Genomic DNA, 25,278 nt, shown 5'->3' with positions numbered 1-25,278 from the left:
CAGGGAAGAAGTGGGAAACTGCAGACCGGTAAGTCTCACATCAGTGGTAGGAAAAATAATGGAGTTGTTGCTGAAAGAAAGGATAGTTAACTTTCTAGAAGCCAATGGGTTACAGGCCCCAAGGCAACGTGGCTTTACCAAAGGAAAATCCTGCCAAATGAATCTTATTGACTTCTTTGACTGGGTGACCAAAGAAATTGATGAAGGACGTGTGCTAGATGTAATCTACTTGGATTTCAGCAAAGCCTTTGATACGGTCCCCCACAGAAGACTCGTGAATAAGCCAAAAGGGTTGAACTTAGGACCAAAAGTGGTGAACTGGATAAGAAACTGGTTGACCGACAGGTGGCAGAGGGTGGTGGTAAATGGAATCCGCTCAGAGGAAAGGAAGGTGAGCAGTAGAGTTCCTCAGGGGTCGGTGCTGGGGCCTATTCTGTTTAATATATTTGTGAGAGAGATTGCTGAAGGGTTGGATGGAAAGGTTTGCCTTTTTGTGGATGACACGAAAATAGCCACTAAAGTGGATACCCTGGAGGGAATAGAAATGATGAGTACAGATCTCCGAACGTTAGAAGAATGGTCAAGGGTCTGGCGGTTAAAATGTAATAACTGTCAATATAAGGGTCTTACCCGTTCAATCTAGTATCAGTTTATCTATTGACTCACATTAATTCATACCAGTTATTACCTTGGATAAATCATTTGTAAATTTTTATATAAATATTTTTATGTGCTCAGTGTGTATTGTAGTACCAAATCACCATTTGTAATGGCTCCAGCTGTCAGCACAACAATATTAAGAACATCATCGCACAGAACTCCTATTCCTTGCCACAAGATGCAATTGCAAGAATTTGGCTTATGTTGCAGTCTCTATTTGTATTTGAGTCTTAAACTATATATAAAATGGTACTTGTCTTGTGGTTTATATCTCGTATCTGATGGTCTTGGCTCTTGTCCGTGTGAAGTTCTGTGTGCTATTAGATGATATTTGCTGGCTGCCATTATGCTTTCGTGACCAACCTTTGCTCTTATTCATGTATTAAAATCCATTTGTCCTCTCATAGAAAACTTGGTGTTTCCAAATGTGATGTTCCCTACATGAGTTCACATTTTGCCTCTTTGGCGTCTTCAGGAAAATGTTTAAAAGTTACTACTCGGTCATCTCAGGTAAAGAGTCTATCTCCCACTCCTTCCGGAAGCATACCATGTAAAATGAGTTTATCTTGGTGGGCAGACTGGATTGACCATACAGGTCTTCATCTGCCATCATTTACTATGTTGGCCAAACATACTATGTATGAATGAACGCAATTTGTATGGATCAGCACCTTGGTTTCTCTGTTGGTCATGGAATTAAAACTTTTAAGCTCCGTGTTTGATAGTCCAGATGGTCTTGATAGTACTGATACGACTTATTTAAATGTTTGTCATTTACATATTTCATCTGCCTTTCATATGATAGACCATTCTAGTCTTCTTAGATGACTCTGAGAAATGAGCATAAACTCAGCTCTTGGATTGGTACAGAAGTACAGATGAGATGTCGGGTTTCAAAAGGGGCAATGGTTGAGTCTGGGGTTCCACAGAGATCCACTCTATCCTTATGTCTCTCTGTTATTCACTTGAGGCCCTTGTGTGATGATATAGAGGGGTTATATCTCTTATTGTTTTTAGGCTGTTGCTATCAAGCATTCTGGACCTTTTCAGGCTTCATATGGTCCTTAGTATATACCTATGACAGGTTGTTTAAGGGTAGTGAAGCGATAGTTGACTCAGAGCAGTTTTGTCATTAATCTTAAGAATACTGAGACATTGTTGGTTTGTAGTAAGGATTTACCTTTCATGTCAAGTGATTTGTAGTTGTAAGACTTTGTTCATTGAAGCTAAGTAAAGAGATTTCTAGATTAGCAGAAATTATTACGTCAGTGTTCATTAAGGCTGAACTGTTCAAAAGGATAGCATATGTCTATGAACTGATTTCATGTAACCTTAAAATAAAATGCAAGCTATGTGTATCTGTAGTATAGAATACACAGGGCCGGTCTTAGGGCGAGTCGACTGCATAGGGCCTCGTGCTCAAGGGGGCCCCGCGCGGCGCGCCTGAAGTCACCCCAGCCCGACCACCCAAGCTCCAGTCCTCGGAGTTCAGGAAAGAACATCCCGCAGAAACCGAACAAGTCTTCAACCTCGGCGAATTACAACGAATTCACGCGGCCCACCCATGCCCAACCCAAGAAAAACCAGCAACCGCTTAAGCAACCTGGCCTGCGCACCTTGCCCAACGCAGGGAACGTGACAGCCAAAGAAACTCCTCAAACCAACTTGGCGGGAAAAAAAAATACTTGCGTTCCCACTCTCCCCCCAAACGAGTCGCCTCTTTGAACCAGCACCTTTCTCTCATTCAAAAAGAAAATAGACCAATGGCCTCAAGTCAAACTAAAGACTTCCACCTCTCCCCTTTTACAATCTACTTTCTCAAATACACGTTTACTTAATTTATAGACCTTAGTACTTACTGTTTTCAACGTTAACTGAACGCTAAACACTTAAAACCAAACTTCAAACAAAACCTCAATTTAAAAAAACAAAACACAAACAGCCCTCCTTCCTACAAATGCAGCATCGGAATAGTCCAAAGGACAAGGGGGAACAGGGAGGACACCGGGCTATACCACTTCTGAATTTGTCATTAAAGTGCCTTTTAGTTTCATTGATTGCGCATATTCTTGAAGACCACGCCAACTGTAGAAAGCAGGGCTAATCACTCGTTCTAAAATGTCTGTATTTCATCTCAAATTTTTAAAAATGAAACGGATCGAACTTTTATAAATGAAACCTCTGCCTGAATGTGAGAAGGTCAGCAGCAGTAGAGTTTAACCCGACGTTGACGAGCCGCGGTAACTTTTAAAACTCAGAGGGAGGGAGGCCTTGGAGCTGGGAGGGGGGCCTTGGAGCTGGTGGGAGGGAGAGAGAGAGAGACCGGCCTTGGAGCTGGGTGGGAGGCCGGGTGGGAGGCCTTGGAGTTGGTGGGTGGGTGGGAGGGAGAGAGAGAGACCGGCCGGCCTTGGAGCTGGGAGGGGGGAGAGAGAGGCCGGCCTTGGAGCTGGGAGGGAAGCCAGGAGGCCTTGGAGCTAGGAGGGAGGGAGCTGGGGAGCCCTGGGGATGGCCTTGGAGCTCAGAGGGAGGGGTGGTCGGTCCTGGAGCTCAGAGGGAGGGGTGGGGTGGAGCTAGGGTGGGGGCGGGGCTAGAATGGGGCCCCATGAAATTGGTCTGCATAGGGCCCTGCACTTGCAAAGACCGGCCCTGAGAATACAGATGTGCTCAGCAGGGGTATTGCATTTTCTCATAGCTGCAACTTGTTTCTCAGCCACAATAATCTGAAAACAGGACATGGAAAGGATGAATCTAAAATTGTTTGGGGTTTTTTTTTTTTAAACTCTTTTCCTTGTGCATAGCAGCCCATATTCTGATTTTCCAGTTTCATTTCAGAAATGACAGATGAATCTTAAGCAGTGCTAGAGGAAAAATATTGAAAATGAACAACCTTCCTTATTGCATGAAAGACAGGCTTGCATTCAGTATGTGGCTTTGATTGTAGGCACAATTCCAAATACAATATAATTTCATAGCATGATAACTTTTATCAGTACACTTGTTCTGAATTTTCAGTAGCTGTTGCATGATGACGTAAGTAACTTGAAAGTAGAAAGCCAAAATTGTGATCTAGGGTCATGGTCTTAATTTCTGGATATTATCTGGGATTTATCAGATCAGTCATGGTTTGTGATATTGATGAACATTGCCTACAGGAAAATCCCTGACTAATAAGCAGGGTTTCAAATTTTTTCTACCTGTCCCTATTCAAAAGCTGGTCACAAATGCAGTAGCCAAGATGTTGGCAACTTTTGAAGAAAGAAAAACCCTTTATCCCATTAAACAGAATATTTTGAGACACTCAAGTGGAATATTAGGTAAAGAAAAAAAATACATCTCACACCTCTGTTTTGCATTATGTTGCAGCATAACTATATTTTTGCAATTTTAAATATAGATCTGCTTTTTTTGTTTTAAATACATCTTATTCTTCTATATCTTTTGAAGCTGTCAATTTGTCTCATTTTCATTTTTATCCCTATACTGCTTTGAATAAATTTGCAGATACAATGTGCGTTTTGAAGGGGGTATTATAAGGACAGAGAATTAGGCTAACAAAAATGTTTGAATACTGAATAGGTTGAAGACAAAAGTCTGGTTTGGAGCTTATGAGTTATTACCAATGAAATATCTTATGTTGGATTCAGAAGATAAATTACAAATTGAAGAACACTCTAAAATTCTTGGTGTAGTAATTGACTCAAATTTGTCTTTTGAACTACAACTAAAAGCCTTAACAAACATTTATTTAGGCTCAGACAACTGAGGACAATACGTTCTATGCTGCACCCATGTAGTTTTAGAAATGTGGCACAGGCTATTTCCTTGTCATCAAGCAGATGAAGCCCATTACGTATGGGTTGTGTCCATCAACCAGCAGGGGGAGATAGAGAGCACTCAACTTTTCACAGTGCCTCATGGCCAGCCAGCTCCACTGCCTCTTCAGTATTCTCTATCTCCCCAAGCAGGGTGGCTGCCGCTTCTTTGAGCTCCATCAAAAATCTGCCTGGGGGTGGCTCCTGGCTTGCCAGTTGTTAGCCGGGGTGTTAGAGGCTATAGCAGCTTCACTTTGAAGGCACATAGGTTAGCCCTTTCCCTGCCTTACCCATGCCCCCGTGGATGTGGACATATTAGCTTGCTTTTCCCTGTCCTTTCCCACTCAGTGGATGCAGGCACATTGGTTCGCCTTTCCCTGCCTTTCCCACTCATTTCAGCCTCCGGAGTTCTTATTACCTCTGCTTTCCTCACAGAGTTTAAAAAAAAAAAAAAAAAAAAATGGAATAGAGGTTTTCCTTTGATTCTTCTATGGGACCGGAGCTGTGATACTCGGTCCGGTGAGGTAAAGAGTGTTTTCTAACTCCTCCGGGGTGGGCCCGCGATCGGGGCGTTTTTGTCGCGAAACCGCCATTTAGAATTTTCCCGCCGTTTTTGGCGATGGCTGCAGAGAATGTAAAGGGCTGTTCCCGGTGTGGCAAGCGCAAATCAGCAGTGGGGCTCTGTAAATCGTGCTGTACAGGTGTAAGAGCCGGCCCGAGCATGGCGAGCGATGATTTTTCCCGCTCAGAGCTGGCAGCGGACGCAATTTTGAATTCTCCGCATGGCGCGGCTTCCATAGAGACGGAGAGCCCTGAGCCCGGGGGGGGGGGGGGGGGGGGGGGGGACGGGACCTCGAATTGAGGCTATTCAGGGAGCGGCTAGCCCCGGATGGGGTCTGGGTGCCCAGGGTGAGTTTTTCTCCCCTGAATTTGTGTTGTTATTGCATAAAGCATACATGCTGAAAAGAGCTCTCCCTCAAGGGTCGTCAGAGGCTCCTTCTATTGTCCCCCCCCCCCCCACCCCCACCCCGGTGGATTCTGGCCTGGGACTGCCCGCTGAGGCTATTTTCCCTGATAATTGGCATAAAGAAAAGCGTAGAAGGGCTAATCCCCCTTCAGATTGTGGTGCACCTCCTTTTTCTCCCCGTGGTCGGGCTGTGAGGATTCGGAGAGTTCTGGCAGGCCTTCGTGGTCTGAGGAGCCAGAGTCAGGTGCAGAATTACCACAGGATCTGGATGATCCCTCCGCGGTGAGGATTTTCCACCGTGATGAGCTGCCAGCGCTTATTTCAGATGCCCTACAGGTCCTTTCTATTGAAGAGCGTGACAGTGGCACGGCTCCTCTGTGAATCCTAGGATGGCTAGTACCAAAAAGCCTGCTCGAGCCTTTCCTTTGCATGACTCCATCCAAGAGCTTATTTCCGCTCAGTGGGCTGACCCCGAGGGACCTTTGAAAGTTTCCAGGGCTATGGGGCAATTATACCCTCTGCGTGAGGAGCATTTGGCTCGTTTTGCAATGCCTAAAGTAGATGCCCTAGTCACTGCGGTGACAAAGAGAACTACCCTCCCTGTGGAAGGAGGAGTTGCCCTGAAGGATATACAAGACCGTAGGCTGGAAGCAGCACTTAAACGGTCTTTTGAAATTGCAGGTCTTACTGTTCGGGCGTCTGCATGCAGTTGTTATGCTGCTAGAGCCTGCCTGGCATGGTTGCAACAGGCAGTGGAACAGCCCGGAGATGGAGCGGAGCCCTTCTCGGATGTGACTCTGCGGCTGGAGTCGGCCTTGTCCTTTTTGGCTGATGCCCTTTATGATATTGTCAGAGCTTCGGCTAAACAAATGGCAGTAGCAGTGGCGGCTCGCCGTCTTATTTGGCTACGACATTGGGCAGCGGACATGGCCTCTAAGCAAAGGTTGGTGAAGTTGCCCTTTCAAGGCCTTCTCCTATTTGGTGAGGAGTTGGAAAAAAAATTGTTAAAGGCCTGGGAGATCCTAAACCCCAGCGCTTGCCCGAAGATAGGCCGAGGCCTTCCTCCAAGGGCCAGGCGGTTCACTCCTCTTATAGACCTCGCTTCCGTGAAGCTAGAAGGTACCGCCCGGGGCGTTCTGCTGGGTTCACTTCTCGTGCCCGTTTTTCAGCAGAGGAACTCCTTTCGCTCGGACAAGCGTTCCGCAGCCACCGGCTCTAGGCCTGGAGTTCAGGGGCGACCCTCTCAATGATGGTGCGCCGGTCCCCTCCTCGCTTCCTGTCATCGGAGGACGTCTTTCCCTCTTTGCCGAGGAGTGGGCCAATATTTCCTCAGATCAGTGGGTTCTGGACCTGATCAGAGGTGGCTACAGAATAGAATTCAACGCCCCAGTAAGAGACGTGTTTGTGGAGTCCCGATGCGGTTCTGCCGCCAAATGGGCGGCGGTAGAGGAGACTTTGCAAGGTCTGATTCAGTTAGGGGCCGTGTCCCCGGTACCTCCCGCTGAACACTGCTTCGGCCGATACTCCATCTACTTTGTGGTGCCGCGAAAAGGTGGGTCTTTTCGCCCTATTCTGGACTTAAAGGAATTAAACAAGTCCCTGAGAGTGTGGCATTTCCACATGGAAACCCTGCGCTCTGTCATTGCTGCGGTACAGCCAGGAGAGTTTCTCACGTCTCTAGACCTGAAAGAAGCTTTCTTGCACATACCAATTTGGCCCCCGCACCAGAAGTTTCTGAGGTTTGCAGTGTTGGGAATACATTTCCAGTTGCCTTTTGGCCTCGCCACAGCTCCCCGAACCTTTTCGAAGGGGAGTTTCGAAGGTAATGGTGGTAGTAGCTGCTTTGCTCAGGCGAGAAGGTATCAGGGTTCACCCGTACCTAGATGACTGGCTCATCAGAGCAGACTCTGTAACAGAGAGCTATCAAGCTACAGCCAGAGTGGTCTCAGTACTTCAGTCTCTAGGCTGGGTCATCAATATGGCCAAAAGTCACCTGACCCCCTCGCAATCTAGAATATTTGGGGGCCAGGTTCGACACAGACTCGGGCTATGTATACCTACCCGAGCTAAGGCAGTGCAAGCTTCAGAATCGGGTCCATCTGCTCCTGAGGATGCCCCGCCCACGAGTTTGGGACATTGTCCAGCTGCTGGGATCGATGACAGCCACATTGGAAGTGGTGCCCTGGGCGAGAGCGCACCTGAGACCTCTACAGTATTCCCTACTTCAAAGATGGTCTCCAGTTTCTCAGGATTATCAATGCAGACTTTCTTGGCTCCCTGCGGCCCGACTCAGCATGGAGTGGTGGCTCTCAGACAGCATGCTGCAGCGAGGAATGCCGCTGGCACTCCCTGATTGGTGTCTAGTAGTGACAGATGCCAGCCTGAAGGGCTGGGGCGCACATTGCAAGGGGAAGCATGCCCAGGGGGTCTATGGACATCCGAGGAGTCGGAGTGGTCCATCAACCGCCTGGAGTTGAAAGCGGTGTTTCAGGCGCCTCTGGCCTTTCAAGTGACCCTGGAAGGATTGGCTGTCAGAGTGATGTCAGACAACACGACAGCAGTGGCCTACATAAATCGACAAGGCGGCACTCAGTGCAGAGCACTGGTCGCGCAGGCCGAACAGATTTGCCACTGGACCGAGCTGCATCTTCAGTTTCTGTCGGCAGCTCACATTGCAGGTCAGAGCAACGTGCAAGCCGATTATCTAAGCAAGCATCAGATTGATCCAGCAGAATGGGAACTAGCAGACGAAGTATTCCTGCAGATATGTGCCAAATGGGGCAAGCCCGTGATGGATCTTATGGCGACAAGTTCAAATGCCAAAGTCCCGTGCTGCTTCAGCAGACAGAGAGATCCTCGCTCGGCAGGGTTGGATGCCTTGACTCAGCCCTGGCCTCTGGGCCTATTATATGTGTTCCCTCCGTGGCCCTGATAGGGCGTGTGCTCCTGCGGATTCGGCTGCACCCAGGAGAAGTGGTCCTCTTAGCCCCGGATTAGCCCAGGAGGCCTTGGTATGCGGACCTCCGACAGATGCTGTTGGAGGCTCCCCTTCCTTTACCTCTGGTACCGAACCTGTTGTCACAGGGCCCGGTAGCCACGGAGGATGCATTCCGCTTTGGTCTTATAGCATGGCGATTGAGAGGGCGCAGTTGAGGGACAAAGGCTATTCAAACAGTCATTTCCACTCTCCTGCAGGCCCTCAAGTGTTCCACTTCCGTGGCTTATGCCAGGATTTGGCGCCAGTTTGAGTCTTGGTGTGCTTCAAAAGCGATCACACCCATGCGGGCTCCTGTCTCACCGATTCTGGACTTTTTGCAGGATGGTGTACAAATAGGCTTGGCCTATAATTCCCTGCGGGTGCAAGTGGCAGCGTTGGCCTCCCTTCGTGGTAAGGTTAAAGGCGTGTCTTTAGGTGCTCATCCAGATGTGGCACGGTTTCTTAGTGGGGTGCTCCGGCCTTCCGTGTGAGCACCCTGTCCAGCTTGGAACCTGGGGTTAGTTTTGAAGGCCCTGCAGGCTTCTCCTTTTGAGCCGCTTCGGTGAGCATCGGAGAAAGATTTGACACTAAAGGCGGTTTTTTTTTGTGGCCATTACTTCAGCGACACTGGTGTCAGAGCTCCAGGCGCTGTCCTGTAGAGACCCATTTCTGCAATTCTCAGAGTCTGGGGTCACGGTTCGGACCGTGCCTTCCTTCATGCCTAAGGTGGTTTCAGCGTTTCACCTAAACCAGCCTATTTTCTTGCCCTCCTTGGATAAGGAGGAGTTTCCAGAATCTTTTGGGCAGTTGCACCTGTTGGATGTGCGCAGGACTCTGCTGCAGTATCTGCGAGTTACTATCTTTTTCAGGATCTATGATCATCTGTTTGTTTTGCTATCAGGTCCTTGCAGAGGGTCTCCAGCGTCTAAAGCCACTATTGCCCGCTGGCTCAAAGAAACTATCTTTTCAGCTTATCTGCTTGCCGGCCGGTCTCCGCCTGTAGCCTTTAAGGCGCATTTTGCCAGAGCGATTTCTTCTTCTTGGGCTGAAACTGGAGCACTCTCTCGTCAAGAGATATGCAGTGCAGCAACATGGGCTTCTAAGCTCTCTTGCCCGACATTACAGGCTGGATGTGGCTGCTAGGAGGGATGCGCGTTTTGGAGCACAAGTGCTAGCGTGTGGTGTGACCTGTTCCCACCCTATATAGGGATTGCTTTGTTACATCCCATACGTAATGGCTTCATTTGCTTGATGACAAGGAAGGGAAAATTAGGTTTTTACCTTGGTAATTTTCTTTCCTTTAGTCATAGCAGATGAAGCCATGAGCCCTCCCTGTATGATTGTCTGTATGCTGTGAATCTGTTTCAGGTTCTGTTCTTGTTTCCTGTTGTTTGCTTGTGTAGAACTCAATGATCATAAAGGGCTATATTGTTCAAGTTCTTCCCTTAAATACAGGGGGTTCTAATTCATGAGATATCTAAATGCCAGGCACAGTAACTTTACAGTCTTCAGGATTCATGTTCACTTATAGGAGGATGAGTCCATTCCCTCCAGTTTATGTTTTGGAGGATGAGTTTATTTCTTCCAGGAGGATGTGTTCATTCCCTCCTTGTTCATGCCCTTGTTAAGGGGCCATCGTTCGCTGTGAGGAAAGTTCATGTTATTCCCATTGCGGTTTGCCATACTGCTTTGGAAGCTTCAAATACTGAAGAGGCAGTGGAGCTGGCTGGCCATGAGGCACTGTGAAAAGTTGAGTGCTCTCTATCCCCCCCTGCTGGTTGATGGACACAACCCATACGTAATGGCTTCATCTGCTATGACTAAAGGAAAGAAAATTACCAAGGTAAGAATCTAATTTTCCCTTCTTTTGCCATATTTGTTGCAATTCATTATATGGAGGCCTTTCATGTAAATCAGTAAAGAAATTACAATTTCTGCGGCAAGATTGATATTTGGATTGGGTAAATACGAGAGGGCTGAAAACTAGTCCTAGGGTACAAGATAGTTAGCTCACCTAATTTATAAATCATTATATGGAGACAACTCTAAAAGAGTAGTCTGCTACCTTGAATTCTCATCATCTTTATGAACAGTTCAGAAAGAACAGCATTTAAAACTTAACCATTGGTTAGAAAAATGCAAAGAAAATCTTATTTAGAAGCCTCCTTTATATCCGGGAGTAAAAACCTGGAATAGCATACCTTTGCGGATCAGGAAAATTCAGACATATGCATTGTTCCAAAAATCTTTAAAAACTCATTTATTTACAGATAATATATAACTGATGGTAGGAAAAAGAATATCTATTCTCTTGGTTAAAGACTCCTGGAAATGCAGGTTTTTCTCTTTCTATTGTTATCCACTTAGAATCTTAATAGAATTTAGCAGAATGTAAGAACTGTATAGCATAACAGATAAAAGGACACAGGAAGGTAGCCTATGCCGCCATTAAGAATCTCAAGATTATATTCTAAGCAAAATGACTTGGTCGTATTACCAGTTCCTAAATGTATTTTTCTAGCAGAAAAACAATCAGCAACTGGTTTGTTTATTTTACTGACAACATTAAAAGTATTCTTTAAAACTCTGAAATGGCATCTTTTGCTAACTTTTTTCCTTTTCTAGAATATAAGTGTTAAGATTTCAGTCACATGATGATCATGTTAAGCTTAAACTCAGTTTACTGGACTGGAGAACAAGTATATAGCTAGAAAGATTAGAGTTAAGTACCTGATGTTTGCCAACTATATTGTTTTCTATTTGCTGATGCTTGTGCATTGCATTTTTCTTTTAACAGGTTATCACACCTCATGGACTTTTTATCCTGTTTGGTAAGGTTTTGGAATTTATATTGGGTGGGGTGTTAACATATTCACACTATTTTGAGAAGTTACTGACTTGCACTGCTATTTGAAAATGAATCCATAGCAGGGGCGTAGCCAGACACCCAATTTTGGGTGGACCTGGGCCCAAGATGGGTGGGCAGAAGAACTCTGTCTTGTCCCACAAGTGATTTAGTCTTTCCCTCTCTCGTCTGCATATCATATGGTCTCTCAAACATCCCCCCCCCCCCCCCCCCCCCGCATACCTTTTAAATAGCAGATTTTCACCGGCAGCATGCAGCAACTAATACACACTGCTCATGTTGGCCCCACAGCATATATCAGTCACTGCTTGCTGCAGGCGAAGATCTGCTATTTACAAGGTATGAAAGAGGGACAGTTGTTGGGAGTTTTCGGCTGGTGGGACTTGGGAAGAATCCCTGCCAGCCACATCATAGGTGTGCTGCTACTGGGTGGGCCTGAGCCCACCCTTGGCTACGCCACTATCCATAGTAATACAAAAAGCAGTATTTGGTGAAGGTTATAAGGAGAGCTGTGGAACAATTATAGAGAAAAATATATTTAATATTGTAAATTTTGCAGGCTAATTAAAGAAACATGAAGAATTTGTCAACGTAGCATTTAAAAAGATTACCACTTCAGAGGGATACAGTGCTGTTACTATTGACCTTTGCTTTAAACGTTGATTGCATTATTTAATGCATGTATTTTTTTTTCAGGTATCTTAGGTTAATATTTTTATTCGTATAAATGTTAATAAGTATAGATGAAACTGAAAGAATCAACAAATTATAGCATTCCCACATTATATAGAAACTCACCTAACACAGTTTTGCTATAATAGAATTTACATACTGGGACCTGATTTTGAAAAATGGATCAGAGAAATTTGTTGTAGCAGAGGCTTGTGGTGATGCACTTCCTGTATGGCTAAGCTTCCTGAGGATGACTTCCTATTAAGCATGGGACTAGACAACCTGCTATGGTCTAGAGCTGTTAAAAGTGGTTCCGTCTGTCAGTCTGCTGTTTTTCTCTTGTATCAGAGTGGAAAGCCTGGGATATAAATCTTACTACTGTCATAAAAATTTCAGCAGTTCCACTTGATGCAGATCTATATGTTTAACACTTGCTCATCCTGCTGCCTCCTGTGGGACACAAGAAAAGTATTCATTTTTTGAAGGTCAGAGTAGAAGCACCAAAATGCAGAAAATGCATTACTGAAAAACTAACCCAAATATAAATACAGTAGGTCTTGAAATTTCCACAAAAGGAACTACCTTTAAATACAGACAAAATTAAAGCAAGTTCACGAGCAGCTGCTAACACTTTTAAATGTGACCATCTTGTCATAGGAGTAATGTCATGGAGATCATGGAAAAACTACTGAAGATCATAAACTGTGTGCAGGGATGCAGTCCATTTAAAGATCTGCAGCTTGAAGACAGCTGTGAAAAGGAAATCTTTTCTGCCATTAAATGGTGGTTTTACAGATTCAAAAGATGTCATGGTTTGCATAACATCAAGATAAACGTCAAGAACTAGTATCAATATAGTTTCTTCTCTTGATTATCCTGAGCTGCTGAAGAAAATCATTAAACTGAAATCCAAGCTAGAACAAGAGTTCAGTGTTTTAAAAAAAAAAAAAAGTGATCTTTGGCGGCTTAACAATCTGGTACTGACTTTTCTTCCTTAGCAATAAAGATTGTGTCAGGCATTCACTTCTAGAAAAAACTTGATCCTTCTGCTAGGAGACAAAGCTGTGGGTGATTTTAAATTGAAATCTCTGCTGCTGTACCATTGTAAAAATACAAGGATCACAAAGACCTGCACAAAACTAGAGTCTTTTGATTAAATGCTATTGTCCAGGAATATTCTTGCCAATGAGGCTTGTATCTCTTAGATAAAACTCCATGCCACTTAATCAACCTAGGGGATCTGTTTGGTTTTGTAAGGGCTAAGTACTTCTCAAAAAAATAGATATAAAAAAGGGCAGGGCAGTGTTCATGGATAATGAAGTGATAGCTACTAAAAGGTCATTACCAAGAGCAAACCTTTTGTCCACTTATAGATGGATTTGACTAGTAGAACAAGTTGCTAATTAGAGATTCTGATTAAAATGCAACACTTCCAAATCTTGTAAGCACCTGAAAACATTGCCTTTGAATAATGAAGACAACATAACCAACATGCGTTCATACTCTCCAGGGTTCATTAAAAAAACAGATACTATTCCACAAATACAACTGAACAGTGATCCTCACAAAATGATTTTGGATCTGAAGAAGATGTAGAAAGATATGGTCAAGTTGCTACAGTCACATGGATGAGACCTGCCCAGTGAGGATCTGATATAGCTAGAGCAAGAACAAGCTGTGGAGAAGGAGCAGGAGAATGCAAAAGTTCCATCCACCCCATGTCATGTTAACACAGTTTTGCTGTTTGCACCCTTGTTATATATGAAGACAAGTTTTGCAAATCTTTGCAAGCCAAGACCCAGTTGTGAACATGGGTTTAAAGTTTCCAGAGTGGTACACCACACCATGTACCCAATTGCTTGGAGAATAGGTGACCTTCAGAACCTGTTTTCTTAAATAATTTTTTCCAAAATTTAATTCTAAAAGTATATTCCATCATTTCATTTTGATAGAATGTACAAGGCAGATTACATGTGTATTGAAAGAAATAAAGCATCAAAATAATGAAGACAAAATTACATTCACAGAATCAAAAATGGTTATAATTTAAATTATAAAAAAATTACCAACCCTTTTATATTCTATACTTCATTCACACTTTAGTCAACCACGAGAGCCCTTCCCTCTCAAAGAGCCAGGCTTATTTTGCCATCAGTTTTAGTTCAAGGAGAAGGGCATTCCTATAACTGCTCATGGAAAGGTGCTTTTGTTTTATCTTAACCAACATAAAACCTCTGTCTAGAAATGACAAAATTCTTTGCTTGTGTAGAACTCAATGGTCATAAAGGGCTATAATGTTCAAGTTCTTCCCTTAAATACAGGGGGTTCTAATTCATGAGATATCTAAATGCCAGGCACAGTAACTTTACACAGAATTCTTCTGGAAGATAGTGCAATGATTGCAAGAGTAAGAGCATCGTGTCCTATTTTGTACTCAGTGTTTCAACTTCAACTTAAGAACAGTTTTCTTAGAAAGTCCAGCTTAAGCTGTATTCCAGCCTGTATGATTCAAATTATTATCTGCATCAGTCTTAAAATCTAAAGGCCTCTCAAAAAAGGGTGTGTCTAATAAGCTATTTGTATCTTGTGACACAAGAGACTCTAAGAATAAAGTTGAGTCCAAGACCACTCCAAGATTAGACTTGGGTTTAACCGTACCACACAGTAAAATTTAACAATCAATAGTCAAAGGAATGCAACTGGGCCACAGCATATCTGTTCTAGCAGCATTAAATAATAATGTATTAAAACTGCAGTTTCCGAACTGTGGATCATGGTACCGATTTGAGGCTTGGTGTGCTTCTAAAGCGATCACACCCATGCGGGCTTCTGTCTCGCCGATACTTGACTTTTTGCAGGATGGTTTACAAAAAGGCCTTGCCTATAATTCCCTGCGTGTTCAAGTGGCAGCCTTAGCATGTTTTCGAGGGAAGGTCGCTGGCCTCTCTCTGGCTGCTTGTCTGGATGTGGCACAGTTTCTCAGAGGGGTGCTTCGGCTCCGTCCTCCCGTGCGAGCTACGTGCCTGGCCTGGAACCTGGGGTTAGTTTTAAAGGCCCTTCAGTGTTCCCCCTTTGAGCCGTTTAGGCGAGCTTCGGAGAAGGATGTGACCCTAAAGACGGTCTTTTTGGTGGCCATTACATCGGCGAAAAGGGTGTCTGAGCTCCAGGCGCTGTCCTGACGAGACCCATTTCTGCAATTCTCAGAGTCCGGAGTTATGGTACGTACTGTGCCGTCCTTCATGCCTAAGGTGGTTTCAGCGTTTCACCTAAACCAGCCTATTTTCCTGCCCTCCTTTTCTAAAGAGAAGTTTCCAGAATCCTTTGGGCAATTGCACCTCCTAGATGTGCGAAGGGCTCTGTTGCAGTATCTGCACGTCGAATGCTTTTAAGACCTCTGATCATCTTTTTGTCCTGTTGTCAGGTCCGCGCAGAGGGTCTCCAGCGTCTAAAGCCACTATAGCCCGTTGGCTCAAGGAAGCTATTTTTTCTGCATATCTGCTGTCTGGCCGGCCTCCGCCTGATGCCTTCAAGGCACATTCCACAAGAGCGATTTCCTTTTCCTGGAGTACTCTCTCTTCAAGAGATATGCAGTGCAGCGACATGGGCTTCTAAGCTCTCTCTTGCCCGACGCGCATTTTGGAGCACAAGTGCTGGCGCGTGGTGTGGATTCTTCCCACCCTATCTAGGGATTGCTTTGATACATCCCACTCATAATGGATTCATCTGCTTGATGACAAGGAAGGGAAAATTAGGTTCTTACCTTGGTAATTTTCTTTCCTTTAGTCATAGTAGATGAATCCATGAGCCCTCCCTCAGTGGTTCATTCTGTGATTGATCTTGTTTTTATGTTCAGTTTTTCCTGTAGATATGTTCCCTCATTGGGAGAAGTTGGAAAACAGTCTTTAGGATTTCTGTTCTGTTACAGGAGGTTGAGTTTGTCCCTCCTTTGAATTGTTGCTCCTGTTCTGGGGCGTTCATCCGCTGTGAGGAAAGTTCATTTTGTTATATGTGGCGGTGTCACACTGCTTTGGAAGCTTCAAATACTGAAGAGGCAGATGGAGCTAGCTGCCCATGAGGCACTATGGTTTGCCAGTGCTCTCTATCTCCCCCTGCTGGTTGATGGACACAACCCACTCGTAATGGATTCATCTGCTATGACTAAAGGAAAGAAAATTACCAAGGTAAGAACCTAATTTTCCCATCACAAATAAATTACTCGAGTAAGAAAAATTGTAACAATTGAGAACAATAAGATCTGGGTTTTTTTTTTTTTGTTTTGTTTTTTTACTGAACACTTCCATTGTTATGATTGGGGTCTGAACCCCTCTCAAACTTACCTCTTTCCTGGGGGTCAGCTTTTTAGCTGGCTTCTGTTTCTTTTCTCTTTCCTTTCTGAGCTGGCTCTGTCTCTCTGTGCTGGCAGCTTCCAGCAGCATGGGGTTAATTGTCTCACTTCACTACAGCTGTGTGTGTGTTGCCTGAGTTGCTCTAACTCTCTTTGGGTGTACTGGCTTCAAGTGTTTCACGGTTTTGCATTGGTGTGGGTTGGGCCTCTCTGGGTCAGTGTGCTTTTGCCTAGGTCTAGGGAGTGTGACATCATCAGGGAGGGCCTTGATAAGGAAGTGGTCTTGTTTCCTTCAGGGCCTTTGCAACAGTGGTGTTTGCTGTAGGTAGGGTGGTGCAGTGTGCACTTCTGACGTTGTGTCTAGTTTCCCTGCTTGCTTTTGCTAAGGGCCAGGTTAGTGTTAGTGCAGTGTGCACTGGTGACTGTGTGTTTAGCTTTCCTGCTTTTCCCTTTTGGTTCCCTTCTGTTCCCTCTTGGTTTTGGTAGCATTGCTGTGTGTAGGGCTTTGGAAGCTCTGTTGTTGATAGAAGTACTTCAGGGTTTGGTGTTGTTAGGAACACTGCAGAGTTTGCTGTTAGAAGTACTTCTGGTGTTTGTGCTATTAGGAGCATTGCAGTCTTTGCTGTTGGTGTTTGGTGCTTTAGAAGCACTTTTGGCTTATGTGTTAGCTTCCCTGTTTTTTCCTTGTGGCTCCCCTGTCTTCCCTTTTAGTGCTAGGAGCTCTTCTGGTTGCTTGCCAGAGTAGTGCTTAGGAAGCACCTTGTTAGTTGTATCTAGCTTGCTAGAGCAGTGCTTAGGTAGCTGGTTAGTTCTGTGTTTAGCTTATTAGTGTAAAGCTCTGCTTGTAGCTTGGTGCTTAGTAGCACCTGTGTTAGCTTTGTGTTTAGTTCCCTGCTCTGTTAGTTTAGGGCTTAGGAAGTCCCTTTCTTGAGCAGGGCTTAGGAGCTCCTGTTTAGTATAGGGCTTAGGAAGTCCTTTTGTCAGTTTACTGTTAGGAACACTCCTGCTGGTTTAGGGCTTGGGAGCAAGTAGATCAGTTTAGGTTTAGGAGCACTTCTGTTTCCAGTCCTGGTCCCTATGTCATCCGGTATCCAGTAAGTCCTGTCGGCTACTCGAACCCAGGAGCTCAACTTCTGGGGGCTTAGTAGCTAAGTGCAGGTGAAGCTGTGTGGACCAGTCCAGTGTGCTCCAGTCCCATGTTCCAGTCCTGTGTCCTCCAGTGCGGGGGACCAGTCCAGTGTGTTCCGGTCCGGTGTGTGTTCCAGTCTGGTGTGCTCCAGTCCGGTGTGTTCCGGTCCGGTGTGTGTTCCAGTCCGAGGGATTGCAGTCCAGTGTTCCAGTCCTGTGTCCTCCAGTCCGGGGGATTCCAGTCCAGGTGTTCCGGTTCGCTGGGCAGTGCCTGCAGTCCCTGCTGGTGTGCTTACCCAGTGTTGGTTGGTGGGTTTTGCCTGCTGCTGTCGCTCCTCGGCAGCAGCCCAAGGGCTCACGTTTGCTCCAGAGCCCGGCCCCGCGGGCTCTGAACCTGAGAACCTGACATCCATATGCTGGTTCAAGCTATTGTACTGCCTCAGCTGGATTATTATATTGCCCTGTACGTTGGATTAAATTTAAGAATAGTTAGCAAGTTGGTTATTACAAAATATTGTAGCCAAAATGATTTATGGTTCTTAATACGACTATGTAATACCTTTGTTTAAATGCCTACTCTGGTTGCCAGTTTCATCACTGATTGATTTTAAGATTGCTTGTAATTGTATTTAGAATTCTGTAGGGGAATTGATCTTCTTTCTTCCAGACTTCCAGAGGAATTCTCGCTTCTATTCTACTCTTTGGCTCTTTTACTTTCCAAGCTAAAAAACTATGGAATTCTATACCTGTACAAGTTTGTATGCTTTCTGGCTATCTACAATTCCGTAAAGGATTGAAGACTTATCTTTTTAGAAAATACCTGGATAAATGATTTAGTAGGATATCTTGGTCTTTAATTGTGTATTTTGTATTTATGTAACCCACTGATAATAGCAGGATATAAATACCCAGAATACAATAGAGAGGAGGAGAGATGATGGACCGTGAGGTGGGGGGGGGGGGGCAGCAGGAGGGAAGAGAGATGGGACAAGGAAGATGATGGGGCTGGATGACAAGGGACAGGGAGATCATCACCATTTATTTATTTACTATACCGTTACTTATTGCTTTAGCAAAACAGAACGGTTTACATAAAAGAAATAAAACACATATAATAACATCTAGGAAATCCAGTACTTGATAGGAAAGCACAGCAAACCAACCATAAAAGATCATAACTAATCAATAATAATTACAAACAATCTTAAAATATATAATAAAATGTAGTTTAGCATCCGGTTTATATATATATATATATATATATATATATATATATATATATATATACATTTTTTTTAAATGCTTTTCTTTATCCTGCATCATTTTCATATGCATTTTGAAAGGAGATATGTCTTTAACCTTTTGCGAAAACCGGTATATGTATCCTCTAATCTTAATAATTTCTGGAGACCGTCCAAAGTGATGGCCCTAAAAAAAAGAAAGCCGACTTTCGTGTAGATTCCCATCTAGCCCTTATTAATGATGGAATTACTAATCTATTATCTGTAAGCGAACTAAGGGTACGTATCGGTGCATAAGGTATTATAAGATTAGCTAAATATGATGGAATTAGTAAGTGTAATGCTTTGTATGTCAAAATATAGATCTTAAATTTTATTCTTGCTTCAATCAGAAGCCAGTGAAGCTGATATAAGAGCGGTGTCAGGCCATGGGGGGTAGGAGGAGGGAGAAGAGATACTGGGCGAGGAGGATAGTGAATACAGAGGTAGTAATGGAGGGTAGATGAAAGATGGAAGGAAATAGCAAGCTGGGGAAGGAGTGGAATGACAAATGTGACAGCTAGGGAATGAGAGAAGAATATGGAAAGTTAATAGGTAGCTGAAAAGTTAAAAGAAGAAGGGCAAGAAAGAAGGTGAAATTTGAGTGGATAGAGAAGCAGAAAAGAAAAAAGGAGGAAAGAGCTGTATGGTGATGCTCCATTTATTTATTTATTTATTTGTAGCATTTTTATCCCACATTTTCCCACCGATTTGCAGGCTCAATGTGGCTTACATTTGCCGTAATGGCGGTTGCCATTTCCAGGTAACAGAATTACAAATGGTATTGGCATTAGGTGCAGACATACATGGAACATAACATATATGTGTGTACATACATAGTAAAGCAGAATACATTATGGTATTGCATGACTGTTCCTGAGTAATAAATTGGATTCTAACAAACATTAGGTCATCGACTATAGAGAGACCTTATTCGACATAAGGTTTAAGGTGGTAGTGCTTGATCATTAATAGCAAAGAGGTTAAACAGTCATGTGGTAAGATTTCAGTTTTGTATAGATTGTGTATAGTGTTATTTAATATTTAAGATGGATGTTTATTATATGCCTTCTTGAAAAGATCTGTTTTCGGAAGATGGTTAGATCTTGCGTTGTTTTTATGGCCTTCGGTAGTGTGTTCCATAGCTGCATGCAGATGTATGAGAAACTGGTCGCGTATGTGGATTTATATTTTAGCTCTTTACAGTTAGGATAGTGGAGATTGACGAATGTGCGTGATGATCTTTTTGCGTTCCTAGTAGGCAAGTCTATAAGGTCTGACATATAGGTCGGGGGCTTCCCCGTAAATGATTTTGTGGACCAGGGTGCACACTTGAACACAATTCGTTCTTTTAATGGGAGCCAGTGTAGTTTTCTTTTAGGGGGTTGGCGCTTTCATATTTTGCTTTCCCAAATATGAGTCTGGCTGCTGTGTTTTGAGCAGTTTGAAGCTTCTTAATGATTTGTTCTTTGCATCCTGCATAAATGGCGTTGCAGTAATCTAGATGACTTAGCACCATTAACTGTACTAGGCTGCGGAATACTTCTCTTGGGAAGAAAGGTTTGATTCTTTTAAGTTTCCACATTGAGTAGAACATTTTCTTTGCTGTATTTTTTTGCATGCCCTTCGAGTGTGAGATTTCTGTCAATTGTGACAACCAGAATTTTCAGGCTGTCTGAGACCGGAAGGGTGTAGTCTGGGTTGTTTATGGTATTGGGTTTGTTTGTGTTGTATTGTGAGGACAGGATGAGACCTTGTGTTTTTTCTGCGTTTAGCTTTAGTTGGAATGCGTCCACCCATGAGTTCATTGTTTGGAGGCTTTGTGTGAATTCGTTTGTGATTTCTGTTATGTCTTGTTTGAACGGGATTTATATCGTGACATCGTCTGCATAGATGTATGGGTTGAGTTCTTGGTTGGATAGCGATTTGGCTAAAGGTGTCATCATTAAGTTAAAAAGGGTTGGTGAGAGCGGTGATCCTTGTGGTACTCCGCATTCAGGTTTCCATGGTGTTGACGTTTTTGAGTTAAAAATCACTTGATAAGTTCTTGCTGTTAAGAAGCCTTTAAACCATCTTAGTACGTTTCCTCCAATCCCGAAGTAGTCTAGGATGTTCGAGAGTATTTGGTGGCTGACCATGTCGAACGCGCTGGATATGTCGAATTGTAGGAGTAGCACATTATTTCCAGTTGCAATTAGTTGTTTAAATTTGGTTATGAGAGTGGTTAGCACTGTTTCAGTGCTATGGTTGGATCGAAATCCTGACTGTGATTCATGTAGTGTGAATTTGTTTAGGTAATTGGTGAGTTGTTTGGTTACCATACTTTCCATTAGTTTTACTATCAGGGGGATGGATGCTACTGGTCGATAGTTGGTTGTGACATTTAATTTTTTCTTTAAGTCTTTGGGTATGGGTGTAAGTAATATATTTCCTTTGTCCTTGGGGAAAAGTCTGTGTTGTAGCATGTAGTTCAGGTGTGATGTAAGGTCTGTTATGAAGCGTTTGGGGGCGAACCTTATTAGGCTACTGGAGCAAATATCCAGTTTGGAGTGGGGTTTGGAAAATTTGTTGAGTGCTTGAGTGATGTTTTCATCGGTTAGCAGATCAAAGTCGTTCCAGGTTCGATCCCTACCCATCTTCAAATCTCTGCTTAAAACTCACCTCTTCAATGCTGCTTTCGGCACCTAACCTTTCGAGAAATATAGTATGCCCTATCAGTTCGACTCTACACTTGTCTTTTAGATTGTACACTTGTCTCTAGATTTACACCTGTCTTTTCGATTGTATACTTGTCTTTAGATTGTACACCTGTCTTTTAGATTGTAAGCTCCTTGAGCAGGGACTGTCCTTCCATGTGAAATTGTACAGCACTGCGTAACCCTAGTAGCGCTTTAGAAATGTTAAGTAGTAGTAGATCTGCTGGGTATTCACCGGGAGTAGGGTCCAGGCAATCCATAAATTTTTTGTGATCAGTGGTATTGTGTGGTAATGTGGATCGAAGTTTTATAATTTTCTCATTGAAGTATTTGGCAAGTTGGTGTGCTGACTGTGGTCACCGGTGTGGTGTTTATTAGTTTATTCACGAGTTGGTAAAGTTTATGTGCGTCTTTGTAGTCTGGTCCTATTTTGGTTTTGTAGAATGCTTTTTTGGTTTGTCTTATTGTATATTTGTATTTTCTTTGCATTTGTTTCCAAGCTTTGAGTGTATGTTCTTTTTATCATTTTTATCATGTTATCTAACGGATTGGATTACTTTTCTTCACACGCAAGCTAGATCTAGAACCCAAAATCTGTTTTCCTTCTTTATAAAGGGGTTATCAAAGAAAGGGTGTTTGACTCCTCTCTGTTATCAAGCAGCTTCCATCTGGAAAATGCTATCTACAGTTCTAGGTTATGACAAATTGTTTTATCTTTAGAAAGGCTCTCAAGATATTTCTGTTTACAGAATCAATTTAATGACTGCTAGTTCTATAATATTGGTTGTTTATCACTTTCTTTGATTTATTTGGCCTTACCTTTGTAATCCGCAATGAACCATTTGTGGTATTTGTGGAATAAAAACAATGAACAGCATAGCAAGGGAAGGATCAATATGTCAGAAGTGTAGTGAAGGAATATAACAAGGCAGGAGAGAGAAGAAAAGACAAATGGATAACAGCCACTGGAAAAAGAATTAGCAGAAGAGAGACAGAACTTGGCAGCAACATGATTGAAAAATAAAATGTCCAGACAACAAAGGTAGAAAAAAAAGTTTTAGTTTGAATTTATTAACTGGAATATGTTAACTTTGAGATGATTTTTAAACAGCATCCACGACTAATGTAAATTTTTGACCCTCGCAGCTGCTCCTCTTTAGGTTTTTTTTTTTTTTTTGTCACTGTTCGCCTCATTTTATCATAGTCTCCTTTTTGAAAGTTAAGCGCTAACGTACTGGAATTCCTGTGTATACTTACTCCAAAGCTAATATCAATCTGATCATATTATGATCACTGTTATCAAGTGGCCCCATACCATTACCTCCTGCATCAGATCATGCCGCTCCCACTAAGAGCTAGATTATTGTAATGTGCTTCTGAAAGGTGTCGGTAAGAGAGAGATCAGGTCTGCACCCACATTGTCCAAACCCCAACTGATTATTGCTAGAACACCCATGTTCTTTTGTTTGCTTCTTACACTAATAAAAACAAATACTTACATACTAGTAGCTGAAGCAGAGGCTATAGCAAATCCAAAATACAGAAAAAATATAATTAGACTTCCTTATTTCCATGCCAGTTCACTGCCCTGGAACAAGATAATCCCCCGAACATAGATTTTTCTCATTTTTATACAATTGATTTAGCACAAGTTGGACAATATTCTGGAAACTAATTACCATTTTAGCACATCCCACTATCTACTATCCTTATGAACCTCAACATGTATATGCTGGGAGAGAGGAGACATGATAGAGATATTTAAATATCTCAGAGGCATTTATGTACAGGAGGTGAGCCTTTTTCAACTGAAGGAGAGCTCAGGAATGAGGGGGCATACGATGAAGTTAAGAGGGAATAGGCTTAGGAGTAATCTAAGAAAGTATTATTTCACAAAAAGGGTGGTGGAGGCATGGAATGGCATCCTGGTGGAGATGGTGGAGTCGAGGACTTGTCAGAATTTAAAAAGGCATGGGATTAGCATGTGGGATCGCTTAGGAAAAGGAAGAGTTAGGGATTACAGAGGATGGGCCATATGGCCTTTATCTGCTGTCATGTTTCTATGTTTCTAATCTAACACATCTGAATTCTATCAATTATCAGTTCATACCCTAATCCTGGGTCACAAGGTCATGTTATCTTTGCCCTCCATCTGGCTTTTGTGACTAGTGAATATACCCTTTTTTGTCTGTTACCTCTTTAAAAACATATAATAGAATCAGTAAACTGTATAACATCATGCCTTGGGTCATGACCCTTACATGAGCCCTATCGAAATACCCATTAAAGTTATCTTAAATTGGACCATTCTATATGCCTGTACTTATCGTTCTAAAAGCTTGTAAAAAAAGTTCACAATCAATAAATGCTTAAACTGTCTTGTACAGTATCTTGCCCTAAACATGACCTTAACATTGGTCAGCAAAAAATACAGAAAAAACGGAGGTTTTTTTCCATTCTCGTGACAGACTCTCTCCAAGATCTTGTATAACCGTCTCTCGCCCACACACATCTGTCTCAGTAAAAAGGTACATTTTCCCTTCTACTACTACTATTAAACATTTCTATAGCGCTACTAGACTTACGCAGCGCTGTACAAATCAACATGAAAAAGACAGTCCCTGCTCAACAGAGCTACAATCTAAATTGGACAGATGAACAGACAGCTAGGGGTGGGAAAATTGCAGTGGTAGGGGTGATAAGTGAGGGTGTTGAGTACGAGAGTCATGGTTAGGAGTCGAAAGCAGTAGCAAAGAGGTGGGCTTTAAGCCTAGACTTGAAGACAGCCAGAGACTGAGCCTGACGTACCGGCTCAGGGAGTCTATTCCAGGCATAGGAGCAGCGAGATAGAAGGAATGGAGCCGGGGAGTTAGCAGTGGGGAGAAGGGGGATGACAGGAGACATTACCCTGCGAACAGAGTTCACGGGGAGGAGTGTAGGGGAGAGATGAGAGCAGAAAGGTACTGAGGAGCTGCGGATGTGGATGCACTTGCCCAACAAATCACACTAAATGCGTAAAACATGTGTTTGGGTACAGTCTAGTTAGGAATGTGGGTGTCACTTGGCTGTCCTTGCACAATTTTAGAAGGCCACCCTGCAGCCTGATCTAGTTAGCAAGGATTGAAAACAGCACACAGAATAATTAGGGGAGATGAAATCTTACAGGTAACCCGTGTTTTTATTATCCAGGGGAGTGTTCTGAATATACAAACATTAGGGGTCCCGAGCCCCCCTCCATATTCCCCACAACACAATTGCTGTTAATACAAAATATTGCTGTTAAACTACTACTACTACTACTTAACATTTCTAGAGCGCTACTAGGGTTACGCAGCGCTGTACAATTTAACAAAGAGAGACAGTCCCTGCTCAAAGAGCTTACAATCTAATAGACAAGTGAACGGTCGGTCCGATAGGGGCAGTCAAATTGAGGCAGTCTGGATTCACTGAACGGTAAGGGTTAGGTGCCGAACGCAGCACCAAAAAGTTTGACCATGTGACTCCACATTGGCTGTCGGTGGAACACCAAATTGTCTATAAGATCCTGTTGCTGAGTCACAAGATTTTGCATTCAGTTTCCTCTTTATTGTTTTCCCATCTTTTACCCTGTGCTCCACCAACGGTCTTGTGTTGTAGCCAACAGCACCTGCTGGCTATTCTTGCAATTTTAGACATACCATTAACTACCTATTGAACATCAATGTTCATGTAGCGGGATCTACACTAGAATGCCCTCCTACTTTCACTATGTACAGAGGCTACTCTTTCAATTCAAAGTTATGTTGAAGACCCATCTATTTTGCTCAGTTTTTACTGTATTATTAAGGCCTAACTAGGGAAGTGGACTACTTTGGATCCTGTGGTCTACTGGAAAG

The 25,278-nt window shown here is 43.3% G+C and overlaps 1 protein-coding gene across 2 annotated transcripts in view; it reads left to right on the top strand.

Moving 5' to 3' along the window:
- The window catches only part of LOC115463176 (polypyrimidine tract-binding protein 3-like), a 224,109-nt gene that overhangs the window by 138,499 nt on the left and 60,332 nt on the right, over positions 1-25,278 (top strand). For both annotated transcript variants that reach the window (XM_030193442.1, XM_030193441.1), the window contains exon 10: positions 11,214-11,247. In XM_030193442.1, coding sequence (XP_030049302.1) covers positions 11,214-11,247 — 34 coding nt within the window. The remainder of the gene's footprint in view (positions 1-11,213; positions 11,248-25,278) is intronic.

The sequence above is a fragment of the Microcaecilia unicolor genome, chromosome 2 (genome assembly GCF_901765095.1).
Source record: "Microcaecilia unicolor chromosome 2, aMicUni1.1, whole genome shotgun sequence".
In the NCBI taxonomy this organism is placed as follows: domain Eukaryota; kingdom Metazoa; phylum Chordata; class Amphibia; order Gymnophiona; family Siphonopidae; genus Microcaecilia; species Microcaecilia unicolor.
This window is presented reverse-complemented; position numbering and strand designations above follow the sequence as displayed.